Below are 14,316 nucleotides of genomic sequence, written 5' to 3' on the forward strand. Positions count from 1 at the left end.
AACCATGCTGGCACCCTGATTCACACTTACAGCCTCCAGAATAGTGAGAAATAAATTTCAGTAATTAATAAACCAACCAGTTTCTTATACTCTGTCACAGCAGCCAAAACAGAATAAGACAATGGCAAATGGACATAAGGGATCTTTTTGCAGAGAAGGAAATGTTCCAAAACTGTACTGTGGTGTGACTGGCACACTATAAATTAGCACAAACATTAAAATAGTTATTTTAATAGTATTCCACATATTCAAAAAGTTAAGTAGATAAATGGAAAGTACAGAAGACCGAAATCAATCAAACTTCTAGAGGTTAAAACAAAGATGTCTGAAATGAAAAACACAATGATTAAGATTAGGAGATTAGATAATATGGAAAAAATAATTAGTGCACTTGAGCACAAACTGATATAAATTATCCAAAATAAAATGCGAAGGGAAAAAAAGACCATTGGGGAGAGATGAATAGAGTACACATTTCATTTGTAAATACTGGCATCTCCAAAGGAGAGGAAAGAAGAGGAACAGAAAAATATTTGGAGAAATGATGGCCACACATTTTCTGTATTTGATTGAAGTTTAAACCCACACATCCAAGAAGCTCAAAGAACTGTAAACACACACACACACACACGCACACACACACACACACACACAAACTCTACATGAAGGCATGTTATCCAATAGCTCAAAACCCAGTGACAGCACTGCTAGTCAAGATGGTGGTGCAGGTAAATGAGGTACTACACTCCTCCTACAACCACATTGAAATTACAACTAAACTATAGAACAACCACTATTCAGAACCACCTGAAATCAAACTGAACTGAAGTCCTACCATGAAATTAAAAAAGCCACATCAAGCCCTGGCCGGTTTGGCTCATCAGTTGGAGCGTCAGCCCGCAGACCCGAGAGTCCCCGGTTCGGTTTCCACTGGGGGCACGTACCTCGGTTGCAGTTTGTCCCCAGCCCTGGTTGGGGTCATGGGGTGGCAGCCAGTCGATGTGTCTCTCTCACATCGATGTTTCTCTCTCTCTCTTCTCCCTCCCTCCTTCCCGCTCTATCTGAAGATGAATGCAGAAATTTCCTTGGGTGAGGATTAAAAAATAAATAAATTTAAAAAGCCACATCAAGACTCAAATACAACTGAAGGGTATACAGTCCACATAGGGGAGTGCACCTCGAGTGCCCAGATGGGGTGATTAAGAAGGCTGTGCCAACAAACCCTAAAGGTCACAACAGGCCACCGTACCAAGCCTATGAGATGTAGCAGCTCTAGCTAATACACAGAAACAAACACAAGTAAGCAGCCAAAAATAGGAGACAAAGAAACATGTCCCAAATGAAAAAATAGAACATAACTCCAGAAAAAAAAAACTAAACAAAATGGAGATAAGCAATCTAACAAATGCAGAGTTCAAAATACTGGTTGTAAGGATGTCAAGGAACTTAGTGAGGACCGCAAGAGCATTAAAAAAGACCAGTCAGAAATAAAGAATGCACAGTTAGAAATGAAGAATGCCACTCAGAAGTGAAGGAATCACTAACTTAAATAAAGAATACTTTAGCCCCCAGTGTGGCTCAGTGGTTGAGTATCAACCCGTGCACTAAGAGGTCACTGGTGCAATTCCTAGTCAGGGAACATGTCCAGGTTGTGGGCCCAAACCCCAATGGAGGGTATGCAGGAGGCAGCCAATCGATGTTCTCTCTCATCAATGTTTCTATCTCTCTCTCTTCCCTTCTTCTCTCCCTAAAATCAATCAATAAAAAAAGAATAATTTTCAGGGAATCAATAGAAGAGTAGGTAAAGCCGAGAAGCAAACCACAGACTTGAAATATAACAAAGCAAAAAACACCCAATCAGTACAGCAAAAAGAAAAAAAAAAAAAGAATCCAAACAGATAAAGATAGTGTAAGGAGCCTCTGGGACAACCTCAAGAGTACCAATATCCACATCATGGGGGTGCTGGAAGGAGAAAAGAGAGAACCAGAAACTGAAAACCTACTTGAAAAAATAACAACAGAAAACTTCCTGAATTTGGTGAAGGAAACAGACATACAAGTCTAGGAAGCATAAAAGTCCCAAATAAGATGAACCTAAAGATGCCCATACTAATATACATCATAATCAGAATGCAAAAGGCTAAACACAAAGAGAGAATCTTAAAAGCAGCAAAAGAAAAGCAGTTAGTTACATACAAAGGAGCTCCCATAAGACTCAGCTGATTTCTCCAAAGAAACTGCAGGCCAGAAGGGAATGGCAAGAAATATTCAAAGTGATGGAAAGCAAGGACCTACAACCAAGATAACTCTTTCCTGCAAAGCTACCATTGTTTTTTATTTTAATTAATTTATTTTTGTTATAGATGTTTCTCCTTTATCCCCATTGACACCCTCCTCCCCATCCTGCTGCCCCAGCATTGTTGTCTTTGTACAGAGGAAAATTTTATTTCTGGCAAACCATGGAACCCTCACACACCAAAGGAGGTTTTAATACTATACCCTTATTAGTAGCTCTAAAAATATTCAGATTTCCCCACCCCTTTTCCTTTTTTTATCTTTATTGTTGAATGTATTACAGATGTTCCTCATTTTTCCCCTACTGACCCTTTCCTCCCCACTCACGCCCCCCTCCTGCCTTTTCCCACACTGTTGTCTGTATCCATTGGTTAGGCGTATTAAGTTCTTTGGTTTATTTCTTCCCACCCCCCAACCCCCTTCCCTTTGAGGTTTGTCAGTCTAGCAACCAATTTGTTCTTCTTTTTTTTTTTTTTATCCTCACCTAAGGACATTTTTCCATTTTTTGCACAGATAGAGTGGGAGGGAGAGAGAGGAAGAGAGAGAGAGAGAGAGAGAGAGAGAGAGAGAGAGAGAGAGAGAGAAACATTGACGTGAAAGGGACACATCGAGTGGCTGCAACCCGCACGAACAACCAGGGCCGGGGACAAACTGCAACCAAGGTACATGCCCTTAGCGGGAACCAAACCCAGGTCTCTCTGGACCGCAGGCCGATGCTCTAACCGCTGAGCCAAACCGGCCAGGGCCCATTTGTTCTTCTTAATCCCTTCACCTTTTTCACCCATTCCCCCAAACCCCCTTCCATCTGGCAACCAACAAAATGTTCCCTGTATCTATGAGAATGTTTCTGTTCTGCCTCTTCATTTTGTTTGTAGATTCCATTGTCGATAGATATGTATTCATTGCCATTTTATTTGTTGATTTATTTCATCTTTTTCTTCAAAAAGACCCTTCAACATTTCTTATAATAATGGGTGGTGATAAACTCCTTCAACTTTTTCTTGTCTGGGAAACTCTTTATATGGCCATTGATTCTAAATGACAGCTTTGCAGGATAGAGTAATCTTGGTTGTAGGTTCTTGCCTTTCATCACTCTGAATATTTCTTGCCACTCCCTTCTGGCCTGCAAAGTTTTTTTGTGAAATCAGCTGACAGTCTTATGGGAACTCCCTTGTAGGTAACTAACTGCTTTTCTCTTGCTGCTTTTATGATTCTTTGTCTTGAACCTTTTGCATTTTGATGATGATGTGTCTTGGTGTGGGCCTCTTGGGGTTCATCTTGTTTGGGACTCTCTGTGCTTCCTGGACGTGTATTTCTGTTTCCTTCACCAAGTTAGGGAAGTTTCCTGCTATTATTGTTTCCAATAGGTTTTCAATTTCTTGTTCTCTCTCTTCTCCTTCTGGCATCCCCAAGATGCGAATGTTGGCATGCTTGAAGTTGTCCCAGAGGCTCCTTACACTATCCTCATTTTTTTTGGATTATTTCTTCTTTTTGCTGTTCTGATTGGGTGTTTTTTGCTTCCTTATATTACAAATCAATGGTCTGCTTCTTGTCTTTACCTACTCTACTATTGAATCTGTGTAAATTATTCTTTATTTCAGTTAGTGCCTCCTTCATTTCTGACTGTGCATCCTTCATTTCTGACTGGTCCTTTTTTATGCTCTTGAGGACCTCACTAAGTTTGCTGAGGTTCTCACTAAGTTCATTGAGCATCCTTATAAGCAGTATTTTGAACTCGGCATCTGTTAGGTTGCTTATCTCCATTTCACCTAATTATTTTCCTGGAGATTTTTTCTGTTGTTTCATTTGGGATCTGTTTCTTTGTCTCCTCATTTTGGCTGCCTCCCTGTGTTTGTTTCTAGGTATGGGGCTGGCTGAGACCAGATGCTGCTTGTTTGAGAGAATTTAGGAAAACCTGAAGCAGGATCCAAGACAGGCCAATCCTATGGTTAAGCAACTGGCAACAGCTTGGGTGCGCCTGAAAGTTGGGTGGGGTGGGGTCTCAGGGAATCACCAGGGCAGGGCAACCAGTGTGAACCAGGTTGCTAGAGTCCCAGATATGGTGGCTGTCTGCCACCCTAGGGAAGAACTCACCAAAGGAACAAAGGCCTCTGACAACAGTTTGTCCCAGAGAAAGCCCCCTCTCCAGCTCTCGCTCCAATGCCAAAGAGCTCAGTTGTTCACTGTATGTCTCTGGCGCCCCTCATGCTGCGCCTCCCCTCCAAGCTTAGAGGGAGTGATTCTGGTAAGTCCATGCACAGGCCCTTTAAGAGGAGCTGGCTGGGGCTCCAGCCGCCTCAGCCTCCCTGAGCCTCAGTTCCCGCTGGTTTTTCCAGCCAAAACTTATGGGGACTTCTCTTCCTGGCACTGGAACCCTGAGTGGGATGCCTGGTGTGGGACGGGGACCCCCCAGTCCTCAGAGAGGACCTTCCCAGCCAAGGTATCCTCCTGATTTTTATCCGCCACATGTGGGTGTGGGACCAGCCCCACTGCCTCCGCCCCTTCTACCAGTCTCGATGTGGCTGCTTCTTTAATTCTGTAGTTGTAGAACCTCGATTCAGCTTGAGTTCAGGTGGTTTTGAATGATGGTTGTTCTGTAGTTTAGTTGTAACTTTGATGTGGTTTTAGGAGGACATGCTACCACATTTACCTATGGTGCCATCTTCACCGGAAGACCCCCAAAGCTATCATTGTTAAACAATTGTTTCTCTTTATGGATTTTAGAGAGAAAGAAGGGAGAGGGGAGAGAGAGAGAAACATCGATGAGAAAGAAGATTGATCGGTTGCCTCCTGCATGACTCGACTCCACTGGGGATCAGGCCCACAACCTGGTGCATGGGTCGATGCTCAACCACTGAGACACAGCGGCCAGGGTGCAAAGCTATCATTTAGAATCGATGGATATATAAAGAAGTTTCCAAACAAGAAAAAGCTAAAGGAATTCATCACCACCACGTCAGTACTATATGAAATGTTGAAGGGTCTTTTTGAAGATCCAAAATATGAACAAAAAAATGGCAATAAATACGTATCTATTAACAATTGAATCTACAAAGAAAATGAAGAAGCAGAACAGAGGACTTTGTGTTGGTTGCCAGATGGGAGGAGTGTTGGGAGCATGGGCAAAAAAGTGAGGGGATTAAGAAGTAGAAATTGGCCTGGCCAGTGTGGCTCAGTGGATTGAGCATCGTCCCATGGGCTAAGAGGTCCCAGTTGGATTCCCAGTCAGGGCACATGCCCTGGTTGCCAACTTGATCCCTAGCTGTGGGCATTCAGGAGGCAGCCGATCAATGTATCTCTCTCACATCGATGTTTCTATCTCTCTCTCCCTTCCTCTCTCTCTAAAAAATCAATTAAAAAAACATTAAAAAATAGTTTTAAAAAAGAAGTACAAATTGGTTTTTAGACTGAGGAAACTCAGGGGGAAAGCAGGCGCAGGGAGAGATAAATCAAAGAATGTATATGCATATATGCATAACCAATGGACACAGGCAATGATGTGGGAAAGGTGGAGGGAGGCGGAAGTGGGGAGAAGGGAATCAATGGGGACAAAGGGGGGACATCTGTAATACTTTAAACAATAAAGATAAATTTAGAAAACAGTGATAAAGGGAAAATCTCTGAAAATAGAGAAAAATAACACATTATAAAAACAAAAGTAATAAAAAATTTCTCATAAGAAATAATGAAAATGAGAATTATCTTTAAGGTACTGAAAAGAACAAATCAGTCAACCTAGAATCCTATGTCCAGCAAAACAGCTTTCAAAATGAAAGATTACATAAAGTCTTTTTTAGACATACAAAAGCTGAAAGAATTCATGAACAGCAGATTGACACTACAGGAAATGTTAAAATAAGTTCTTAGGGAAAAGGGAAAATGATACCACCTGGACATATGAATCTAATCAAAGGAAAGAAGGAAATAGTGATTGTATAAATATATAAGCTTTTCTTTTTAAATCTCTTTAAAAGCTAATTATTTGTTTAAACAAAAACATTAACATTATTAATAAATATACTGGGGGAGTTTATAACATGTAAAAGTCAGATGTATGATAATAGCATAAAAGCTGAGAGGGAAGAATGTAAGGATACTACTGTAAGGTGCTTATATAATATGTGAAGTGGTATAATATAACTAGAGAGTACACTGAACAGTTAAAACGTATACTATACATCCTAGTGCAATCAGTAAAATAGACAAAAGTTATAGCTCATAAGCCAACAAAGGAAGCAAATGGAATCATAAAATACTCAATTAACCCAAAATAAGGCAGAAAAAGAGGAAGAAAAGGAACAAAGAACAAAACAGGAAAAATAGAAATTAGATAAGAATATGACTGATTTAAACCTAACCATATGAATAATCATATTAAATGTAAACAATCTAAGCATTCCAAATAAAAAACAGATTTTGTAAGAGTGATGAAAAAATTAAGACCCAACTATATGCTGACTATAAGAAATGCACTTTAAACATATGACAAAAATAGGTTAAAAGTAAAATGATAGAAAACGTCCAATGTCTCTATCTATAAAATAATCTCTTAGGATTACTATCAGGAATAAATAAAATAATGCAGCTTAAGCATTGTGCATATAGTAAATACTCCATAGTAGTAACTACTATTACTGCCTTTATTACCAAACATTATAATCATCAGCAGCCTGTCTCCCTACTCTACTATCAGCTATTTGAGAGAAGACTCCACAGTCTAAGGATGCCTCCAGCACTAGAACCTTAGACCAATGTCTGGAGCAGAGTAAGGTTTGGTGATATTAAACGAACTGAGGAAAGGCACCATAATTTTCTGTAATTCCCAAAGTTCTGGCATGTAGCAGACATTACATGTTATAAACCAGGTTATTAAAGGTGAGAACAGGGGAGTAGGCATGAATAAAATAGTAAGACTGCAGAAAAATCACTGGGGAAAACAGCATTTGGATAGAATAACGGTAAACAGGAACACTGAAGGAGAAGGGAAAGGTGTTGCTAATAGAAGACACACAGAAAGAGAAAAAATGAGAGGGCAGTATCAGGCCCTCGGATTACATTAATAAAACATAAAAAGAGAATGAGGATAATAAAAAAGAATTTTATTTTGCCTTGGTAAAATGAAGTACAAAGTTAGTTACTAGATTTCCTAGGAAAATAACCCAAGAGGGGAAAAAGCTGTATGTATAGAACAAAATTAATCATGGAGTACCTACAATTATGAAAAGTGTGAAACAGCCCTGGCCGGTTTGGCTCGGCGGTTAGAGCGTCGGCCTGCGGTCCTGAGAGACCCGGGTTCAGTTCCCGCTAAGGGCGCGTACCTCGGTTGCAGTTTGTCCCCGGCCCTGGTCGGTTGTGCGGGTGGCAGCCACGCGATGTGTTCCTTTCGCATCGATGTTTCTCTCTCTCTCTCTCTGTTCCTCTCTCTCCCTCCCACTCTACCTGAACAAAAAATGGAAAAATGTCCTCGGGTGAGGATTAAAAAAAAAAGAAAAGTGTGAAACAATCTACATATCTAACTATAGGTAAATAGTTTTTGAATAACTTATGGAAAGTATGTGGAAAATCTCTCTCTGGTAAAGCTTGAAATATTACTAAATTGTCAAAAACTGAATTTCCTGAATAAGCACTGCTATTAGAACAACTATAGGTTGGGGTTTCTTACATTTGACCACAGCAAATGGCAAGAATTGAATAAATGCTAGGTTTCTTTCTGTTTTCTATTAAAAGAAACAATTCTGAATTCTAAAAAGTTAGTAAATGATTATACACTGCATAATAAGAGAATATTTCACTTGAACAGTAGTTTAGATTTGTATTTTTTTATTGGATATCTTATTTTAAAGTCCTTTAGTATTTTTTCCCTTTTCTCTCATAATCTCTTATTTTGTCAGAATTCATTCACTTGAAATTTGTCCATTTATAAAAACAAAATGAACAACAAAGTAGAAAGAAATGAAAAATGAGAACCTACCTGAAGTCTTGCTAGTTGTGCAGTACGGGCTACTATCTTATTATATGGCTCAAAAATTTTTGCTTTCATCCTGAAGGAAAAATAAAGAGAGGAGTGATAATAAAATGATCTTCAAAATATCAACAGATAATAATCCTTCCATTCTATTTATTTGCAAAATGAATGTCAGTACCTATCAACAGCTCCCTGTAATGCCCCAATTCTTGTCTGCATCATCTGAAGAACACCTAGAAAAATATAACAGCTTACATTACTTTACAAATTTACATGGGCACAAATTGGGAAAAAAATTAAACAAAAAGAAAAAATACATAAAAATATATACACACATATATAGAAAATCTCAAGTTTTTCTGCTACCATTGTAATCTAAGCAACCAATATCTTTTGCCTGAACCATTATAAAAGCCTCTATCCCCGCCTCCAATCCTGTTCCATTAAAGAAGACTGATAAGAAACGGGGAGTGATTGCTTAATGGGGTATATGATTTCCATTTGGGGTGATGAAAAACTTCTCGAACTTGATAGTGATGGTTGCCCAATATTGTAAACGTAATTAATGTCACTGAATTATATACTTTAAAATGGATAGAATGATAAATTCCATGTTAATGTGTGTTGCACTGTAATTACAAAAAAGAAGCCTCAGTGATCTTTAAAAGTGCAAAATTGTACCATAACATTTCTCTGCCAAAACCCTTCCACAATCTCCCCTTAGCTCCTATGTTAGATCTAAAATCCACAGCTTGGTGTACAAGGCCCTGTGATCTGGAAATGGTGTCCTTCCCCCTGGTATATAGTCTCTCCAACCCCTGACCCTACCGCCAGACTCCAAGTGGATAAACTACTATTTGTTCAAGTCTTGACTTAACATAAACAATTACTAATAGATCACTCAACTAATTTATATTCTCTTGATATTTTCTTCTACAGCATACATTTCCTTCATAACACTAATCATATTAGGTAATTACATATCCACTTATATATCTGTTTAATGTTTTACTCTCACTAGACTATATATATATTCCTGGCATTTAAAGTATCTTTTTTATTCACTATTGTATGAGCAGAAGCTAACTCAAACTAGTTCCCATGGCAAGTAGTCTATAAATATTTTAATTAATATGCTAGCTAAATAAACATGGACAGCAAAGATATTACCTTTACTTTCCATGTGTACACCATGATAAAAATAAACTCTCTCTCCCTTTCCTCTCCTCTAAAAAAAAACAAAACATTTTTTGCCCTGCTCAGTTTGGCTCAGCAGTTAGAGCATCAGCCCACAGACCAGAGAGTACCAGGTTTGGTTCCCGCTAAGGGCACGTACCTCAGTTGCAGTTAGTCCACTGCCCCAGTTGAGGTCGTGTGGGTGGCAACCAATCGATGTGTCTCTCTCCCCAACCCGCTCCTGTTCTATCTGAAGATAAATGCAAAAATGTCCTCAAGTGAGGATAAAAAAAAAACAAAAACATTTTTTAACATTTTACAAAATGTGTAATATTTTCAGAAAGACAGATTTTAAATTTTACTATTTATATATGCCAAAAAATAGTTTTTCTAATCTTACAGATGTAATTATTTTGAACTCCATTCTTTAAAGTTCATTTTCTCCATTTAACTGGCATACCTGTAGTTTTGAAACATAATATTTTAAACAAATTTAAGTATAGAATATTGTCATATATTAGATGAAGTAATATTAGCATACAAATACAGGGTGGGGAAAATGTAGGTTTACAGCTGTGACTACGTAAAACAGAGTTAATAAAGCTATTGTAATAAATGCTTTCATTTTGCTCAATCTAACAGAATCCTCTCTGGCCCCAAGGATTCCCGTTTTTCTGCTGGTTTTATGGTTCACTGACCTTAAACCTCCAAGAATGAACTGCTCTTACTTGTTATCATTACTTTCGTTCATCTTACTCTCTCCACAAGGCAATCTTAACTGGCTTTTTATACATACTCCATCAAAACAGATGTTTGTCAAGGTCATCAGAAATCTCCAACATGCCAAATTCTATTATCAGTTCTGTTTTTATCTTGTTCAAACTCTGAGAAATTCATCACAGTTAAACCACTCCCTCTCTAAAACATTTTTCCCTCTTGGCTTCCAAGTCATCATACATCCTGGATTTTCTCCTATCTTACTAATTTGTTCCTAATCTTCCTCTGTTAGATCTGTACGTGATGGAGTACTCCAAGATTTGATCCTCAGCCTCTTCTGTTCTCCATCTACAATCTCTCAGGGATTTCATTCAATCCCAATGTTTTAAATGCTATCTGATCAATAAAATACTGATTTTATACATACATACATCTGCTTATATACACATGTATATATAACTTGTTATCATTACTTTCTTTATATCTGCCTATCTATGTATGTGTGTACACACACACATGCACACAAATCCGTGGATGTGAACTCGTTTATTTCAAATTTAAGATGCCCAAGATAACTTCTGTTCCACCCTGGCTGGGATTGTCAAATTTATAATCTTCTCCATCCTAACCCACCTCAGTTACTCATACCATCATCTATCCAATTTTACAGACTAAAATCTTAGCAATCATTCCTGGTAACTTTCCCTCAGCCTTTTTATCTTCCATCAACAAATCCTACCAGCACTGCCCCCACTTTTATCCCATCCATTTCTCTATCTCTTTACATCCACCACTCCAATCAACTTCCACTACTCTAATAACTTCTAAATTGGTACCAATGATTCTACTCTTCCCTTACTATAGAATCACCAGAAAAAAACTTTTAAGAGCATTAATTTTATCACATAATACTTCTAAATAAAATTCTCCAATGGTTTACCATTACATTTAGAATGAAAATCAAAATTCCTTTCCAGGAACCTCACAATTTTCTCCTTTATTCACTAAACTCTAGTCATACTGAACTTCTTTCTACCCCTCAACTTGCCAAGCTAATACCTGCCTTCCCATTTACTGGTCCCTCAACTTCTCCTCATGTTGATCTTCATATGGTAGCTCTTTCTCATCATTCAGATATCAATTCAAATGTCATCTTCTCAAAACAGCCTCCTCTGACAATCCTAACTAGTAAAAGACTACCCTTCCTACACCCCATCATCCATTTTATTTTCTTCGTAGGATTTACAAATATCTGAAGTTTCCTATTTGTACATTTTTTGTCTACTTCCCCATGTAGAACATAAGTTCCATAGGAACAATGGCTTTATCTATTGCTCACAGGTGTCTGATACATAACAAGGGCTCAATTACTATTTGATTGAGTGAACAATTGAATGAATGAGGATATCTCTTTTTATAAAATAGGCCTAATTAAATATTCCTTAAGGACAGAGACTGTCTATTATCACAGCTTCCTGGAATCTAACAAATTCTCAATTAATACTTAAATGAATAAGTTAACAAAAAATAGGAGGCAACTTTTAATAAAATAGGCTTGATAAATATATCTCTAAACTACTTATGTGGCAAAAAATTAAATATATAGGAAAAAAAGCAGATGAAGTAGAAGTTGGGATAATATTCCTTTTCAAATATATATCATACTTTTCAGCATCTCAAAATAATATTCTAAAAGGGGTCAGAATACATATCATGCTAAAATGAATACTAACCAATTCTTACTTTGACTTTTTATGTTCAAATAATCTGGAAAATTCTTAGATTATCATAGGAACTCAGAGAAGCCAGGCTTAGTACTCAATACAATCATTCAACTAATAGTTATTCTAACTCAGTCAAATAGTATATTATTTTATAATCAGTGAAAAGCATTCTGGGAAAAACAAGCACATAATAGAACTAAACACATATAGGAAAACAACAATGAGAAGTATTTCTGTTGTGATGATTCATATATACATACATATATACATTCACATATACATTCAGAATCAATGTACTACCATGCTATCCTTACGGGTTTTACAAATTAAATAAATCATTTATCGTTTGTTTAAAAGAATGACCATTAAAACAGAACATTACTTACTTCAGAAGCCATAAAAAATATTTAGAGAGTAAAAGAACATAATTTTCAGTAGTAAGTCAGTACTTAGAGCCTCTTAATTTTCCCATGAATATAGTCTGATACACATCCTAAATATTAAAATAGCAGTCAAACTATTATTTCTGAAAATATTAAGTTCTTCAAGATGTTTTAGAAACAGTGTACATGCTGAGAATAATACCTTTGAGTTCATACAAAACACTAGGGGAAGCATTAAAGAATATTGCATCACAGAAAGCAATATCCTTCCTCCTTAAGAATTTCATCAACACAGAAAAAGATCACTTAGCTTTCTTTTGATGTGCAATGATTAATAATAGTAATCACAACATAAGTATTAATGTAACACGATATTAACATTTCATATTTATGTGATACAGCTAATCAAGGGGGAACAAAAAATTCATAAATGCTAGCAAAACAAAAATAAGAGAATTCATAAAAATAAAAATCCAATTTACTTTTATTCTACTATACTTACATTGAAAAGCATTTAAAAGAAAGCCAAAAATAAGAAAAAATTCAAGCTTACTAACTCTATTACCCATTTTGGTGTTACTGATGTTTTTTACTTGTTTTAATTAACTAAGAGTTATAGAAGTACTAAATATGTGCCAGGAATTGTTCTAAGCATTTTGCTAACTTATTTAATCCTCAGAATGGCACCATGTTAGTACACATTATAACCCTCTCCTTTATAGATAAAACTGAGGCACAGAAACATTAAGTAACTTGTCTAAAGTCACACTTCTAGTAAGTGACAAAGCAAGAATTTGAACCCAGATAGTTTAGCTCAGAGTTCAGCAAAGTTTTGTTAAAGATTTGTTGGACCAGAGCCACACATATTCATTTACATATTTTCTGGCTTCTTTTACTCTGCTGTGGCAGTTTAGTAGCTGCAAAAGAGACAGTATGGCTTGCAAAGTCTAAAATATTGACTCTCTGACCCTTAACAGAAAAAGGCTGCCAATCCCTGGTCTAGTTCTATATAATCTGTAATAGTTAATAGAAATATACCTTCCAAAGACTCAATCCCAGTTGCTTGTGCCAGTAAATCTTCATGCCTTGCAACAACCTGAAATTAAAAAATGAATAATCAGTAGGTGCTCTAAGTAGATAATATTTTTCTTTGTAACCACAATGTAGAACTGAAGGTAGCTCTCTATGTAGCAAGGAGGGCAAATACTAACATGAAAAAAAAATTATATATATATAGGTTACAAAGTTGAGTTTGAGATGAGTTATTAGTTGGAACACAAACACACTAGTTTGACATAGAGCCAAAAAAATACAGCCTTGTCACTAGCCCCTTACTTTAATCATGGGATGTGCAGGTAGAATTGTAGAAAAACTGAAAAATAAAAAACAGCTAATTCTTGCCATGCTATTATATGCCTTCGCTTTAAAGAATGTCTTCAAACATCAGATTCTCTTAGTTCTTGAAGTTAATTCGGCATCATCAAGACTACATTCCTATCTGGAATAATAAAGCAGAGTCTATGCCCACCTCCCTCTCTGCTTCTAGTTTCTCAGTGTCACAGCAAATCTTCTTCCCTGCAGAAGGCTGATATTTCTATGAAAATTAAGGTTGCATAAATGGTCATATCAAAAAACTAAAAAGGTTGGCCTGGCCAGTGTGGCTCACTGGCTGAGTGTTGACCCATGTACCAAGAGGTTCCAGTTCGATTTCCGGTCAGGGAACATGCCTGGGTTATGGGCCAATCCCCAGTGTGGGGCATGCAGGAGGCAGCCAACAGATGTTCTCTCTCATCTCTCTCCCTCTCCCTTCCTCTCTCTCTAAAATCAATAAAGAAAAACAAATTTTTTTAAACTAAAAAGGTTAAGCATTAAAGGCAATGTGCAAGAAATTCCTAGAAACATCAAGAAATCAAGCAAATCTTTACAATGCAAAATTCCTATCATTTGTACCTTTCTTTCCAATGAATAAGAACTTTCATGTATAATTTGTACACTTGAAGGTCCTAGTCAACAAGGATTCATTCACTAGAACCCCTGCATCCTCCACTTAGTCCTA

The 14,316-nt window shown here is 37.2% G+C and overlaps 1 protein-coding gene across 5 annotated transcripts in view; it reads right to left on the reverse strand.

Annotated features, from left to right (window-relative positions):
• The window catches only part of COG5 (component of oligomeric golgi complex 5), a 439,997-nt gene that overhangs the window by 394,709 nt on the left and 30,972 nt on the right, over nt 1-14,316 (reverse strand). For all 5 annotated transcript variants that reach the window (XM_036246141.1, XM_036246143.1, XM_036246142.1 and 2 more), the window contains exons 3-5: nt 13,299-13,356; nt 8,439-8,493; nt 8,267-8,336 (exon numbers count right to left, since the gene is read on the reverse strand). In XM_036246141.1, coding sequence (XP_036102034.1) covers nt 8,267-8,336; nt 8,439-8,493; nt 13,299-13,356 — 183 coding nt within the window. The remainder of the gene's footprint in view (nt 1-8,266; nt 8,337-8,438; nt 8,494-13,298; nt 13,357-14,316) is intronic.

Source organism: Molossus molossus, unplaced genomic scaffold (assembly GCF_014108415.1).
Source record: "Molossus molossus isolate mMolMol1 unplaced genomic scaffold, mMolMol1.p scaffold_m16_p_7, whole genome shotgun sequence".
NCBI classification, from domain to species: Eukaryota; Metazoa; Chordata; class Mammalia; order Chiroptera; family Molossidae; genus Molossus; species Molossus molossus.